The sequence below is a fragment of the Coturnix japonica genome, chromosome 3, assembly GCF_001577835.2.
Source record: "Coturnix japonica isolate 7356 chromosome 3, Coturnix japonica 2.1, whole genome shotgun sequence".
Classification (NCBI taxonomy): Eukaryota; Metazoa; Chordata; class Aves; order Galliformes; family Phasianidae; genus Coturnix; species Coturnix japonica.
This window is the reverse complement of record NC_029518.1, coordinates 79,229,193-79,241,511: the sequence shown is the minus strand read 5'-3', so window position 1 is coordinate 79,241,511 and position 12,319 is coordinate 79,229,193. Positions and strand designations below refer to the sequence as shown.

The window sequence follows — 12,319 nt, the reverse complement described above, 5'->3', positions numbered from 1 at the left end:
GAATGGCATCCCGTCCCTCGGGTGTGTCAACCACACCACACAGCTTGATGTCATCTGCAGACTTGCTGAGGATGCACTCAGTCCCACTGTTGATGTCACCTGTGAAGACAGTAAAGAGCACTGGCCCCAGTACTGACCCTTGAAGGACACCACTTGTCACCAATGTCCATCAAGACGTTGAGCCATTGACCAGCACTCTCTGGGTACGATCTTACAACCAGTTCCTCATCCATTATGCAGCCCACCCTTCAAATCCATATCTTTCCAATTTGGAGAGACACTCTTCTGTGTAGACACACAAGGTGACATTGCTCATATCAGTTTACTCCAAGGCAGTGCATTGAACAAAGGCGATTCATGCCAACTTTTATTCTGGGTAGCTCAAAATAACTATGGGATGAAGGAGGAGTGCAAGAACAGATACAGTTGCATACCTAAAAGGCAGAAAGCAGGTTCAAAAAAAACCAAAAAACAAAAAAACCAAAAACCACAGATTAGTTTTAGCTGCATTTATTTGGGGATATCATTGTTAAATTATAAGTGTTACAGAGCAGTAGAGCGACTCATCATCTGCGAGCCTTTCCACACGCCCCAGCAGGCCAAGTTTTTAGGCTTTCACCACAGATACCATCTGGACAAGCACACGGAGCTCCAAGCACACTGGCACTTCAGGAAACTACCAGAGGTGAGGTCTGCGGGTTAACACCGCTTCCACCCCCTTGCCATGACCGTTCCTAACGGGGACAGCGGTGACAGAACAACGACACGAGCGCGGGCCGACGGGAACAAGGCATCCCGGCCCAACGGCGGCCGAGCCGCCCAACACGGGGCCGGCGGCGGCCGAGCCTCCGCCACAGCGCGGCGCTCATGGCCCCCCGCCGCCGCCGCCTCTCGCCCGAGCGGACCTTCGTTGTGTTCGGCCCCCTCCGGAAGCGCCGTAAGCGTTTCGCTCTGTCAACTGGCAGCTACAGAACTACAAGTCCCGGCAAGCAGCGCCGTGCTCCCGCCCCTTCTCTCCCGTCGCAGCAGCACCGGGGGGAAGAGGAAGCGGCGCGAAGGGGTGGAGGGTGGACGGGGGTGAGTGAGGTGAGTGGGTGCGGGGTGATGTGAGGGGTGCGGGGCAGCGCAGTACGGCTGTGCGGAGCGGAGCGTGCCGCTGGGAGCGCCTGGCTGCTGCGGGAAGGCGGCGGGGCCTGGTGGGTTAGGCCGCGGTTTGCGGGCGGCTCTACGGGTGGAGTGAGGCCATTCAGGTTAGAATTATCCTCTTGTAGTTGTGGTAGGGCTGGAGTGAGGCGCTGTGTGGTATGGTGAGGCCTGGTGGGTGAAAGCAGGCTGCGAACTCAAAGTAGATAAGGGATAGAAAACGTGAAGTTAAAGCAAATTTTGTAAAATGATGAGGCGTGTTTTGGTTTGTTTCTGTGTAGGTAATGGAGTCTGGCAGCTCTACCAACATTTCTGAGGGTAAATCGCCGTCTTATGAAAGCGAAGAGGATATAGAGTTTGTTGGAGTAAGTACATGTGGAATGTGGAAATGTGTGGCCTGCTGTAGTAAGTGTGTGCTCAGCAGCGTGGTCTCTGAGTATCATGTTGGTGGCTTCAGAAGAACACTTCAGTTTTCAGATTAAAGCTTGTTTCATTTGGAAATTGCTTGTTTCATTTGGGAGGTTGTAGTGAGGTGGGGGTTGGCCTCTTCACTTGTGTAATCGATGATAGAACTAGAGGGAATGGTTTTAAGCTGCGCCAGGGCAGATTCAGGCTGAACATTAGGAAGTATTACTTCTTAGAAAGGGTAGTCAGGCATTGGAATGCACTGCCCAGGGAGGTGGTGGAGTCACCGACCATGGGAGTGTTCAAGAAACGTTTGGATGTTGTGTTGATGAATATGATATAGCTGGGAAGAATTGGTAAGGGTTGGACTAGATGATCTTTTAGGTCTTTTCCAACCTCTGTAATTCTGTGATTCTGTGAAATCTTTGAGGCTTTAGTGTTGGAGTCAAAGATGGTTTCATTTGGAAATTTTTGTGGCAAGTAACAAGTTTATGTTAAAGGAGCTTTTGGCCATTACGTTGTAAAAACAGCAGGTGATGTCACTTGGCTCCATGGAGCAGCACCTAGTGTGAGTGGGGATGCAGAGTGGTCAATGGGATGTGTGAGAAGGTCATCCATTTATCATTATCACAGATGACTTTTTGGGCAATCGCACAATGTTTTGTTTAATGAGTATTCTCACTGAAATTAATGAAATGAAAGTGCTGCAAACTCTACAAAATGACATCCAAAACACTTTGTTTAGGGACATACAATCATGGAATGGTTTGAGTTGGAAGGGACCTCTAAGATCCTCTAGTTCCAACCCCCCTGCTATAGATAGGGATATCTGCATCTAGATCAGGTTGCTCCAAGCCTCATCCAGCCTGGCCTTGAATGCTTCCAGGGAGGAGGCATCCACAACCTCTCTGGACAACCTGTTCCAGTGTCTCATCACCCTCATAGTAAAGAATTTCTTCCTAATATCTAGTTGAAATATACCCAGTTTAAAGCCATTTCCTCTTTTCCTGTTGCTACCTACCCTTATAAAAAGTCCCTCTGCGGCTTTCCTGTAGGCCCCCCTCCGGTACTGAAAGGCTGCTATAATATCTCCTTAGAGCCTTCTTGAGGTTGAGGAGTCCCAGCTCCCTCAGCCTTTCCTTGTAGGGGAGGTGCTCCAGCCCTCTGATCATCTTTGTGGCCCTCCTCTGGACCTGCTCCAACAACTCCATGTCCTTGTGTTGGGGACTCCAGAACTGAATGCAGGACTCCAGGTGAGGTTTCACAAAAGCAGAACTACAAGAAGAGTTAGGAAATAACTCAGCAGTCTTCTCAGATTGTGGAGCACTGTGTAGCTACAGTACAGCACTTGGCTCGCATCAGCATAACCTTAAGATACTTGCACCTATTAAATAGCCAAGGATGTTGGGTGTTTTTCATGTTGCCAATGTTCTGGCCTCCATCAATGAGATGGTGTTTGGTGACAGGCATATATGCAAGAGCAGAAGGTTGGTTTCCCCAGAATAGTGGTCATGCCAATGGGAAAGAAATTGTTAATTGCTGCCAAGATCAATAATCCTATGGGATTATCTATCTGTGGGTTTGGCTTTAATACTTAAAAAGAAGTGGCAGTAGATTTCTTTTACCTGTGTTACCTGGTGTTAGATAAAGTCTAATTTCAATGTACAGGCTTCCTTTCTGTATGGGTGTTAAGGTGCTCAGGCATGAGGGACACATGCATATTTTTCCTGAATCTTTTAAGTAATTGATTCTCTTTGAGTGTTCTGTATCTTCTGGCTGATTTGGATGAAAATTGATCAGTGAGCTGAAAGCCCTTTTTATAAATAGTCAAGTGTTCACGCATAGCACAGCTGCATGAGCTTTGCTTGCAGAAAACAGTGGGCAGAGAATGACTAAGCTAATATGCCTTCATGCATGTAGAAGGGCTGGTGGAGAACCAAGAGCACCAACTGAAAGAAAGACTAACAGAAATTAACAGTTCTTCCTTTTTCTCACTTCTAGTTTTTGCATGTGGATAGCTTGTACCCTTTGTGGACACAATGTTAACGGATTCTGGAGAGGCTGACCTGTATGGCAAGAAGACTCCTTAGGCTTCTTGGTACAGGGCTGGTATCACAGAATCACAGAATTATCAAGGTTGGAAAAGACCTAGAAGATCATCTAGTCCAACCATTACCAATACTTTCTGGCTAAATCATATTCTTCAACACCACATCCAAGCGTTTCTTGAACACTCCCATGGTCGGTGACTCCGCCACCTCCCTGGGCAGTGCATTCCAATGCCTGACCACCCTTTCTGAGAAGTAATATTTCCTAATGTTCAGCCTGAATCTCCCCTGGCGCAGCTTAAAACCATTCCCTCTAGTTCTATCACTGATTACACGAGAGAAGAGGCCAACCCCCAGCTCACTACAACCTCCCTTCAGGAAGTTATATCTTGGGACAAGTGGGCTGCTGTAGTCACTGATGAATACAGAGTGTGAAAGACCTGTTTATAAGATGTGAAGACTGGGTGCCAAACCTGGATAGCTTTTTGGGTGACAAATAGCTAGAAACAGCCAGTATGGTGAGCTAGAGGTGCTGCAATTTCTAGTTCTCGAGTGCTTGTCCATTTTTTTTTTCTTCTATAATCTCAGGCTTTTGAATGCCAGAACATTTCATGGGAAGGTAAAAGAAAGTTGGACGGAGCTGACCGCATCTCAGCTTCTTAACTCTCTTATGGTGATCAAGTCCTTAGGTTGGCACTGACTTTGCTCTGTTTTACTGCTTAAACCAGTTGGAAAGAATACGAAGCAATTCTCTTAACTTTCCATTTTGAGATTGCCATCTACTGGGGTAAGCCAACAGAGCAAGAGCTAAATTCCTAAATTCAGACCCTTCCCTTCATGTGGTACCAGAGTATTAATTGAGAATGTTTTCTAGTAGTAAATGCTCTGTGTCTATAAAAAAAAAGAGATTTGTTTCATCTGGCACTACTTCCCCAAGCAAGCTAAAAAAAATATCCAAAGTCCATCTGAAGCTATTGCTTGCATGAAGTTCTTGGAAGGCGTCTGTGAATGTTTGAGGGAAGAAGAGTTCTAGACTTGATTTCCCTCCTTGAGAGTGGCTTCATTTCTGGGCCACTGAAATGAGAGGTTTTGACCTCTGATTTTCCTTCTGGCATTGTCTGCTTCTTGGCAGCAATAGGGATCAGCTTATGCCCAAGGCACTGGCTCTATAGAGGAGCAGAGTTTCTTCTGCATCATGGAGAGCAGAGTTTCTTCTGCATCATGGAGAGCAGAGTTTCTTCTGCATCATGGTGCTCAACTAGGATGTGACATGAGGAAATCAAACTCTGTAACCACAGAGTAGTTATAAAGCAGGTATGTTTAATCAGCACTGTGCACATGCTGGATGCAGGGGGGATATTCCCACCTAGCCTGCATACTAGAGGGCAAGAAAGGCACATACTTAAAGAGCAAGCTGCTTACATATGCATTAGATGTCCAAGAAAAGGCTGGGTTATTACAATGAGTCCACGAGAATGATTGACATTCTCCCTCTGCCCCAAGTCTCAGCTCTTTTACACATGTGTATCTCTTGGTGGTCTTTCTGATGAAGGTCATCATCTTATTTTCTTCGACTTGGGTTAGAAAGACTTTGGTTACTGTTTTTATTAGTTGTAAAAAGTAAAGTACTCTTTTGGGGTAACGTAGCTTAATTCATATAAATTTTGTCATCTGTTCAAGGTCTCATCCCTCATTCTTCCTTGTGATAGAGTGAGGACTGTTTATGCTGGCAAGCTGAACAGCTTTATGGCCTTGAAAGGTGGAAGAATGGAAAGAATGAAGTGCAGTAAACACTGCAGAGAGAATTGCATGCTTCCGCAGTTCTCTCTGCTGCTTCTCACGAGCCAGTAAATCTTCATAGCCTGCCCTACTTGGTCCATTTTTAAGATGTTCATGACCCTGCCAAGTATATGACAGAGGTGGTGGATACAGTACTGCACCTCTTCAGGAAGTCAGTAAGTTGCTGGCTGTCTCAAGTCCTCCTGGAAAACTTAAATAAGGAACAGCTCTGGAGTATATAGCAGTTCTGTGGCTCCTGCCAGCAGTATTCCCAGTCAAATGAGTAATACTGCAGTTCAGTCAAACACTGTCACGTGACATAGATGACACTGCACATACAGGCTTAAAAGAAAAGCACAACTGCACAACAGAAGCTTAGACTTGTGCTTGGTTTTGCTTATTGGCTTTGAGGTTAGATGGTATCTTTGAGAATCTAGAAGGCTGTGTTGTCAGATTTGAATGGGATGCTTTTTTCAGCACAGGGAGATTTTTACTCAACTTTGCTTCTCTTTTGTGTGTATTTGTCACAAAAACAAGGCCAATGTAGTTACCAGGGAGGATGAATAAGTTCCCAGGCAGTGACCATGGATGCAAATTAGAGTAACTAGGAGTATTTCTGTTTGGTGTATGTAAGCTTACTTACTGATCTGGAATACTGTGTCCGGTTCTGGGCTCCCCAGTACAAAAAAGACAGGAATCTCTTGGAAAGAGTCCAGCGGAGGGCCACTAAGATGGTGAAGGGCCTGGAGCATCTCCCCTATGAGGAGAGACTTAGGGAACTGGGTCTGTTTAGCCTTGAAAAAAGAAGGCTGAGAGGGGACTTGATCCAGGCTTATAAATACCTGAGGTGTGGGAGCCATAGTGGTGAGTCTGGTCTCTTTTCAGTAGTGCGTGGGGATAGGACTAGGGGTAATGGGATGAAAGTTCAGCATAGGAAGTTCCTCATGAATGTGCGCAAGAACTTCTTTACAGTGAGGGTGACGGAGCACTGGAACAGGCTGCCCAGGGAGGTGGTGGAGTCTCCTTCTCTGGAGATATTCAAGACCCGCCTGGATGGACGCCTACCTGTGCGACGTGGTGTAGGGAACCTGCTTTGGCAGGGGGGTTGGACTCGATGATCTCTAGAGGTCCCTTCCAACCCCTACAATTCTGTGATTCTGTGAAACCCCATAAATTTTAGTGACTTACAGAGAAGCAGCATGGAGGGATGGAAGAACTGAGATGTGCAAGAGAACAGGAATGCCTAGCTAGGAGGAATGGAGATGACATGATAGCATGATAAGCACTGGATAGCCAGGGCCTTTTGTCCCATGTCACAACATGGGAGCCCAACCAGCCTGCCTAGGTGCACACTTCTGTAAATGAATGCCAGGCAAATGATTTGAACATGTCTCAGTGCTTCTGAGTATGTTGTGTTAGTATGACTGAGTGAAATATGTTTTCTTTTAAAATCATAGAATCATAGAATCACTCAGGTTGGAAAAGATCTCAAAGATCATCAAGTCCAACCGCAGCCTAACCATAGTACCCTAACTCTAACAACCCTCTGCTAAATCATATCCCTGAGCACCACATCCAAATGGCTCTTAAACACATCTAGGGATGGTGATTCAACCACGTCCCTGGGGAGCCTATTCCTAATGCCTAAAATGAAGTTACCACCCCTGCTATATGTGCAACAAATAACCTGCTTGTGGAATATCTGCATAGAAAGTAGTGGACTTCAGCGTATAAATATATATGAAACTATCTCCCACTTTCATAATGTCTGAAGTTCCTGAGGAGTCTGATTTCCTTTGGAGATGAAATTAAAATTGACTTTGTAAAGTGAGCAAAACGACAGTCTACCATGAAGCTGTACTTTGTAAAACCTAAAACTATTCACTTCTTGACAATGATCTGATATCCTGGTGCTGTTGGAAATATTGGCACAAGTTGAGCATTTCTGACTAGAAATGTATATTTTAAATTGTTTAGAAGATGAAGAGTATAGCATTATTAAGGAAGTTAAAGATGTTTATTTTATTTTTCATCATGTTCCTTCTCCCCCCCAGGGAGGTGGTTGAATCACCATCCCTGGATGTGTTTAAGAGCCGTTTGGATGTGGTGCTCAGGGATATGATTTAGCAGAGGGTTGTTACAGTTAGGGTACTGGTTAGGCTGCAGTTGGACTTGATGATCTTCAAGATCTTTTCCAACCTGGGTAATTCTATGATTCTATGATTAATATATTAAGTTGATATTTATTTGTACAAATGATAGTGACATGCATGTTTTACCAATTCTCTGCAGAAGTCTGTTGAGGTTCCCTTCAGGAATTTTGTTAATACACCCTCTTGAAGCCTTGCTGCTAGAATTCCCCTTGAGATATTGTTAAAGCTAACAACGTGCTGTGATGTGTGCAATATTTTACCTTCAAGGAATGCCATTTCATATTTTTCTATGTGTGTGTTTCTAACACTTTTTTCAGGAAGAGCCCTTAAGACCTGTACTTGAGTGCATTGATCTTGTCAGTAGTGATGATGAGGAACCTAACAGCAGTTCTTATGCTCGTGTGAGTATGTTGTGATTTATCTTGGGACTTTTCAGTTGGAAAAAAAAATAATACTAATTGCAGTCTCATATTTCATTTCCCATGGAAAACTTCTCAGAGGCATTTTCTTGTTAGTGATGAGAAATGGAAGACTTCTTAATACTAGCTGTTCTGTTAACCTAACGTTAAGTGTAGGGCGAATATGCCAACACTTCATTTTTTTTCTAGACATAGTTCTTGCCTTCTCGAAGTGAGCTTAGAGCTTTGATTTGTGTCTCAGTGCTTTTAACAAGTGTCACAAAGAAAAGGGGAGGAAAACATCACTTCTGCAGTCACCTCAGGAATTAAATAAGTCAAATTCCAGTCTCTAGCCTGTAGATGTATCTGTCTACTCTGAGACCTTTTCCTTCTTGAAGGAGCAGTGTATAGGCCATAGGATTTTGCTCCGAGTTAAATTTAAACTGTCTGTTATGTTAAATGATCTGCATTTAACTTAGTTTTCTTTTACATAAACTCTCCAAGAGCTTCACTCAGAAGCAGGCTTGTCTGCTTATGTGTCCCCCAACTGCCCTACTCTGTGGAGCCTTGAGAAGGACAGTGCCTGAGAGTGAACTGAGAGCAGCCATCTCTTGGCATATGATATGCAGTGTTACAGTAGAAGATTAGCACAGTAAACCTGGGTTTTAAGGAAAGGCAGATCTTCTGTATGTGTCCCGACCTAATCCCTTATGAATCATAGAATTACCCAGGTTGGAAAAGACCTTGAAGATCATCAAGTCCAACCGCAGCCTAACCATTACCCTAACTCTAAAAACCCTACACTAAATCATATCCCTGAGTACCACATCCAAACGGCTCTTAAACACAACCAGGGATGGCAATTCAACCACCTCCCTGGTGAGCCTATTCCAGTACCTAAATACCCTTTCTGTAAAGAAGTTCTTCCTAATATCCAACCTAAACTTGCCCTGGCGCAACTTGAGGCTATTTCCCCTCGTCCTGTCACTTGTCACTAGTGAGAAGAGACCTGCCCCACTCTCACTGTAAGAAACATTGTGGAACCTACAATTAAAGTTTCTGTACTGAATTATGTCCTAATGAACATCACGGGCATTGCTTTTTTACTGTACTCTTACTAGCTTAACAATAACTAATTCTTCGTCACAATTGTAGAGAAATTCTAAGCATAAAGATTACGTTGACTATCAGAAAGAAAGAGTTGCATCAACCCTGGATCGCCTGGCACGCCACGTTGAAGAAGAGAAACAGCAAAAGGAAGAGAAAAACAAAGCCTTTAAGGTATTGTTTGTATTTTGTATTAGTAGAAGTGTGTAATACAGGCCTCCTAGTCATGCGAGTGTTTGTTTTCTCTACAAAGTGAAAACATTGGTGAGCCAGACCTGAAACAAGTAATTCTTTGCTTCTGGGGTATTGTATGAAATACAATATGGACTTCTCTTCAGTGACCTTTAACTGATCTCTTTGCTGGTGTCACTGCAGTTTCTATGGGGAAAATATAGTAGCTTCATGCAAAGGGCAAAAACTAGTTTACTCGTTTGTGTACTTAGCAGAGGGACCTTAGCATCAGTTAATCTGGTTAGATAAGGAAAGAATACTGGTTATCACACCCATGCAGCAAATCCAGTGAAGTACCTGCTCTTGTCTGAGTTTTTTAGAATGCTATTTGCTCCATGTAATGTCTGTATTGTGTATTATGTTGTAATGGGATAATAATTTGTACGTTAAAGGCATAACTGCAAAGCCAGATTCTGTTCATTATATAGTGTGGTCATTTGAAAGGAATGGATTTTTTTGTTTGCGTTACCAGTGAGCTTAAGAGCAGGGCTGCTCTCTGACAACTGGAAGGTAATGGACTGACAAGAACCTTGTGAAATTCCACAGGGAATAGTGCTAAAGTCCTGCACTTGGGGCAGACTAACACCCTTGTTGACACAGGCCTGGGGAAGCAGCTTGCTGAGAAATACCCGAAGTGTCTTTGTGGATAGGAGGCTCAAAGTCAACCAGCGATATGCTTTGGTAGCAAAGAGTTAAGACGGAATTATGCACAGTACTATCAGAAGCACAGCCTGTAAATAGAGGAAAAGGTTTGATACTCTCTTTGGCACTTCTTCTACCAACACAAAAACACTGATAAAATAGAGCAAGTTTAAATGACCATCAGAATGATCAGAAGTTAAAACACTTCCTTATGAGGGAAAACTGAGGGAGCCAGGTTTGTTTAGCTTGAAACAGGCAGCTTTTAGTAGAACCTTTAGCAGCAGCACCTGGAACCTACAGCAAGATTCTCAAAGAACCAAAGCCAAGCTCTTTGCTGAAGTGCTTGACAGAGGGACATAAGACTGTGGTCATATATTGAAAAAGGAAAAGTTCTGTCTGGGATGTGGTGGAGGAAAGAAATGTGGAGTGTAAGCATAATGAGCAACACACTCCAGTAGAACAGACAGTTTATGCAGTCTCTGTGCTTGTTGGTATTCAAGCAAGACTTGGATGGAAAAAGCCCTAAGCAGCCTCTCCTGACCCCATAGCTGACTTTCAGTTTGAGCACAAGGGTGGGCTAGACACTGATATGCGGAATCAAACTCTATAGCTTGTTAGGGTATAAAGTAGGTATGATTTCATAAAGACATGTGCATCCAACCCTAGCTCAAGGGGTAGCTGCCAATCAATTCCCAATAGTGAACTTACTTGTTGGACCACTTTAGCATTAAAGTGTGGGCCACGATCTGATGAAATTGCTGCAGGGACCCCAAACCTCGGAATAATCTCATGTAACAGAGCCTTTGTTACCTCTCGAGCCTTGTTAGTCCTACAGGGGTACGCTTCTGGCCATCCCGAAAAGGTGTCTGTTAATACCAATAAATATCTGAACCCCCCTTTTCTTGGGAGTTCTGAGAAATCAATTTGCCACTGTTGTCCCGGGTAATTCCCTTTCCCTATCTGCCCTAGGGTGACTTTATGACCTGACTTGGGGTTATTCTGTAAACATATCTCGCATTGTTGTGTCACCTGCCTAATTGTGGAATATAAGTTCCGGGCAATTATTCTTTGGGCTAAATATTTATGCAGTGCCTCCACTCCCCAATGAGTTTTTCTGTGTTCAGCCATTATCACTGCCCACAGTATAGCCGTGGGAATAATGATTTTACCTTGTGGGGTAGTGGCCCATCCTCCCTCTCCCACTTGCCCTCCTAGATCTTCTATGAGATTTTTATCTTTCCTCGAGTACCTGGGTTCACTATCAATTTGGATTTTCCATTTGGAATCAGAATGCAGTTCTATCAGATCATCCTCCCTTGCTGCTCGTTTTGCCTCTCGATCTGCAAAAGCATTTCCTACTTCTTCCGGCATCTTTCCTTTCTGGTGTGCTCTGCAATGCATAATAGCCACCTTTTCTGGCTGGTGTACTTCTTACAGGAGCCTGAGAATCTCCTTGGCATGTTCAATGCCTTTTCCTTGTGTCGATAATAGTCCCCTCTCCTTCCGTATTGCTCCGTGGGCATGTACCACACTAATGGCATATTTTGAATCAGTCCATATTTGATCCTTTTTCCTTCCACCAGCTCTAATGCTCGAGTTAGAGCTCTAAGCTGTAATCTCTGCCTTTTGTGCAGAAGTATTTGGTGTTAGGGCTTTTCACTCTGTTACCTTGTCTGCAGTTGTCACAGCATCCCTCAGGCAGCTCGGCCACCCTTTGCTTACTTCATCCAGTTGTTTGGAGAAGTATGCTACTGCCCTTCGATAGGGCCCCAAGTTCTGAGCTAGAACTCCCAAGGCTATTCCCTGTTTTTCATATGAGAACAGCCAGAACGGTTTTGTTGTATCCGGCAACCCTAAGGCAGGAGCCTACATGAGCTCACTCTGTAACTGTTTAAAGGCTCTCCTGCTCTCCCCATCCTATGTGAGAGTATTGAGGTTAGTTTTTAAAAGTGCAAAGAGCGGTTTTACCAGAAGTCCATAGTTATGGATCCAGAGTCGACACCAGCCTGTCATTCCCAGGAATGTGTGCCCATACCCCTGGGTAGACCTGATTACTAATTTCCTCAGGCTTCCCCGTATTCCCCGGGGTTGTTATCAATGTCAAACTAAGTACTTCAATAGAAGAATCGTCCTTCACTTTAAACTGCATCGTTCCTGACTTGAATTTCTGCCCCAAATTGTTCTAACAGGTCCCGCCCTAAGAGGTGATGTGGTGAGTCAGGTAGGTATAAAAATCGATGTATCCCTACCTGCTTCCCCAATTTATATTTCAGAGGTTTAAGGAAGTAAGCCTTTTCGGGTTGACCAGTGGCCCCTTTTACAGTCATAAATTCTTTACTTAATGGAGTTAATTCTTCATTTAGTACTGAACAAGCCGCACCAGTATCTATTAAAAATTCTACACTCTTCTGTT

General features: G+C 44.2%; 1 protein-coding gene across 12 annotated transcripts in view; it reads left to right on the top strand.

The window, feature by feature from the left end:
* Positions 1 to 382: 382 nt before the first annotated feature.
* Positions 383 to 12,319, top strand: part of LOC107312099 (E3 SUMO-protein ligase ZNF451-like) — a 36,932-nt gene continuing 24,995 nt past the window's right edge. For 2 of the 12 annotated variants that reach the window (XM_032443528.1, XM_032443527.1), the window contains exons 1-4: positions 383 to 685; positions 1,425 to 1,508; positions 7,846 to 7,929; positions 9,082 to 9,207. In XM_032443528.1, coding sequence (XP_032299419.1) covers positions 398 to 685; positions 1,425 to 1,508; positions 7,846 to 7,929; positions 9,082 to 9,207 — 582 coding nt within the window. In that variant the 5' untranslated portion in view covers positions 383 to 397. The other 10 variants (XM_015859215.2, XM_015859214.2, XM_015859216.2 and 7 more) reach the window with 9 other exon arrangements.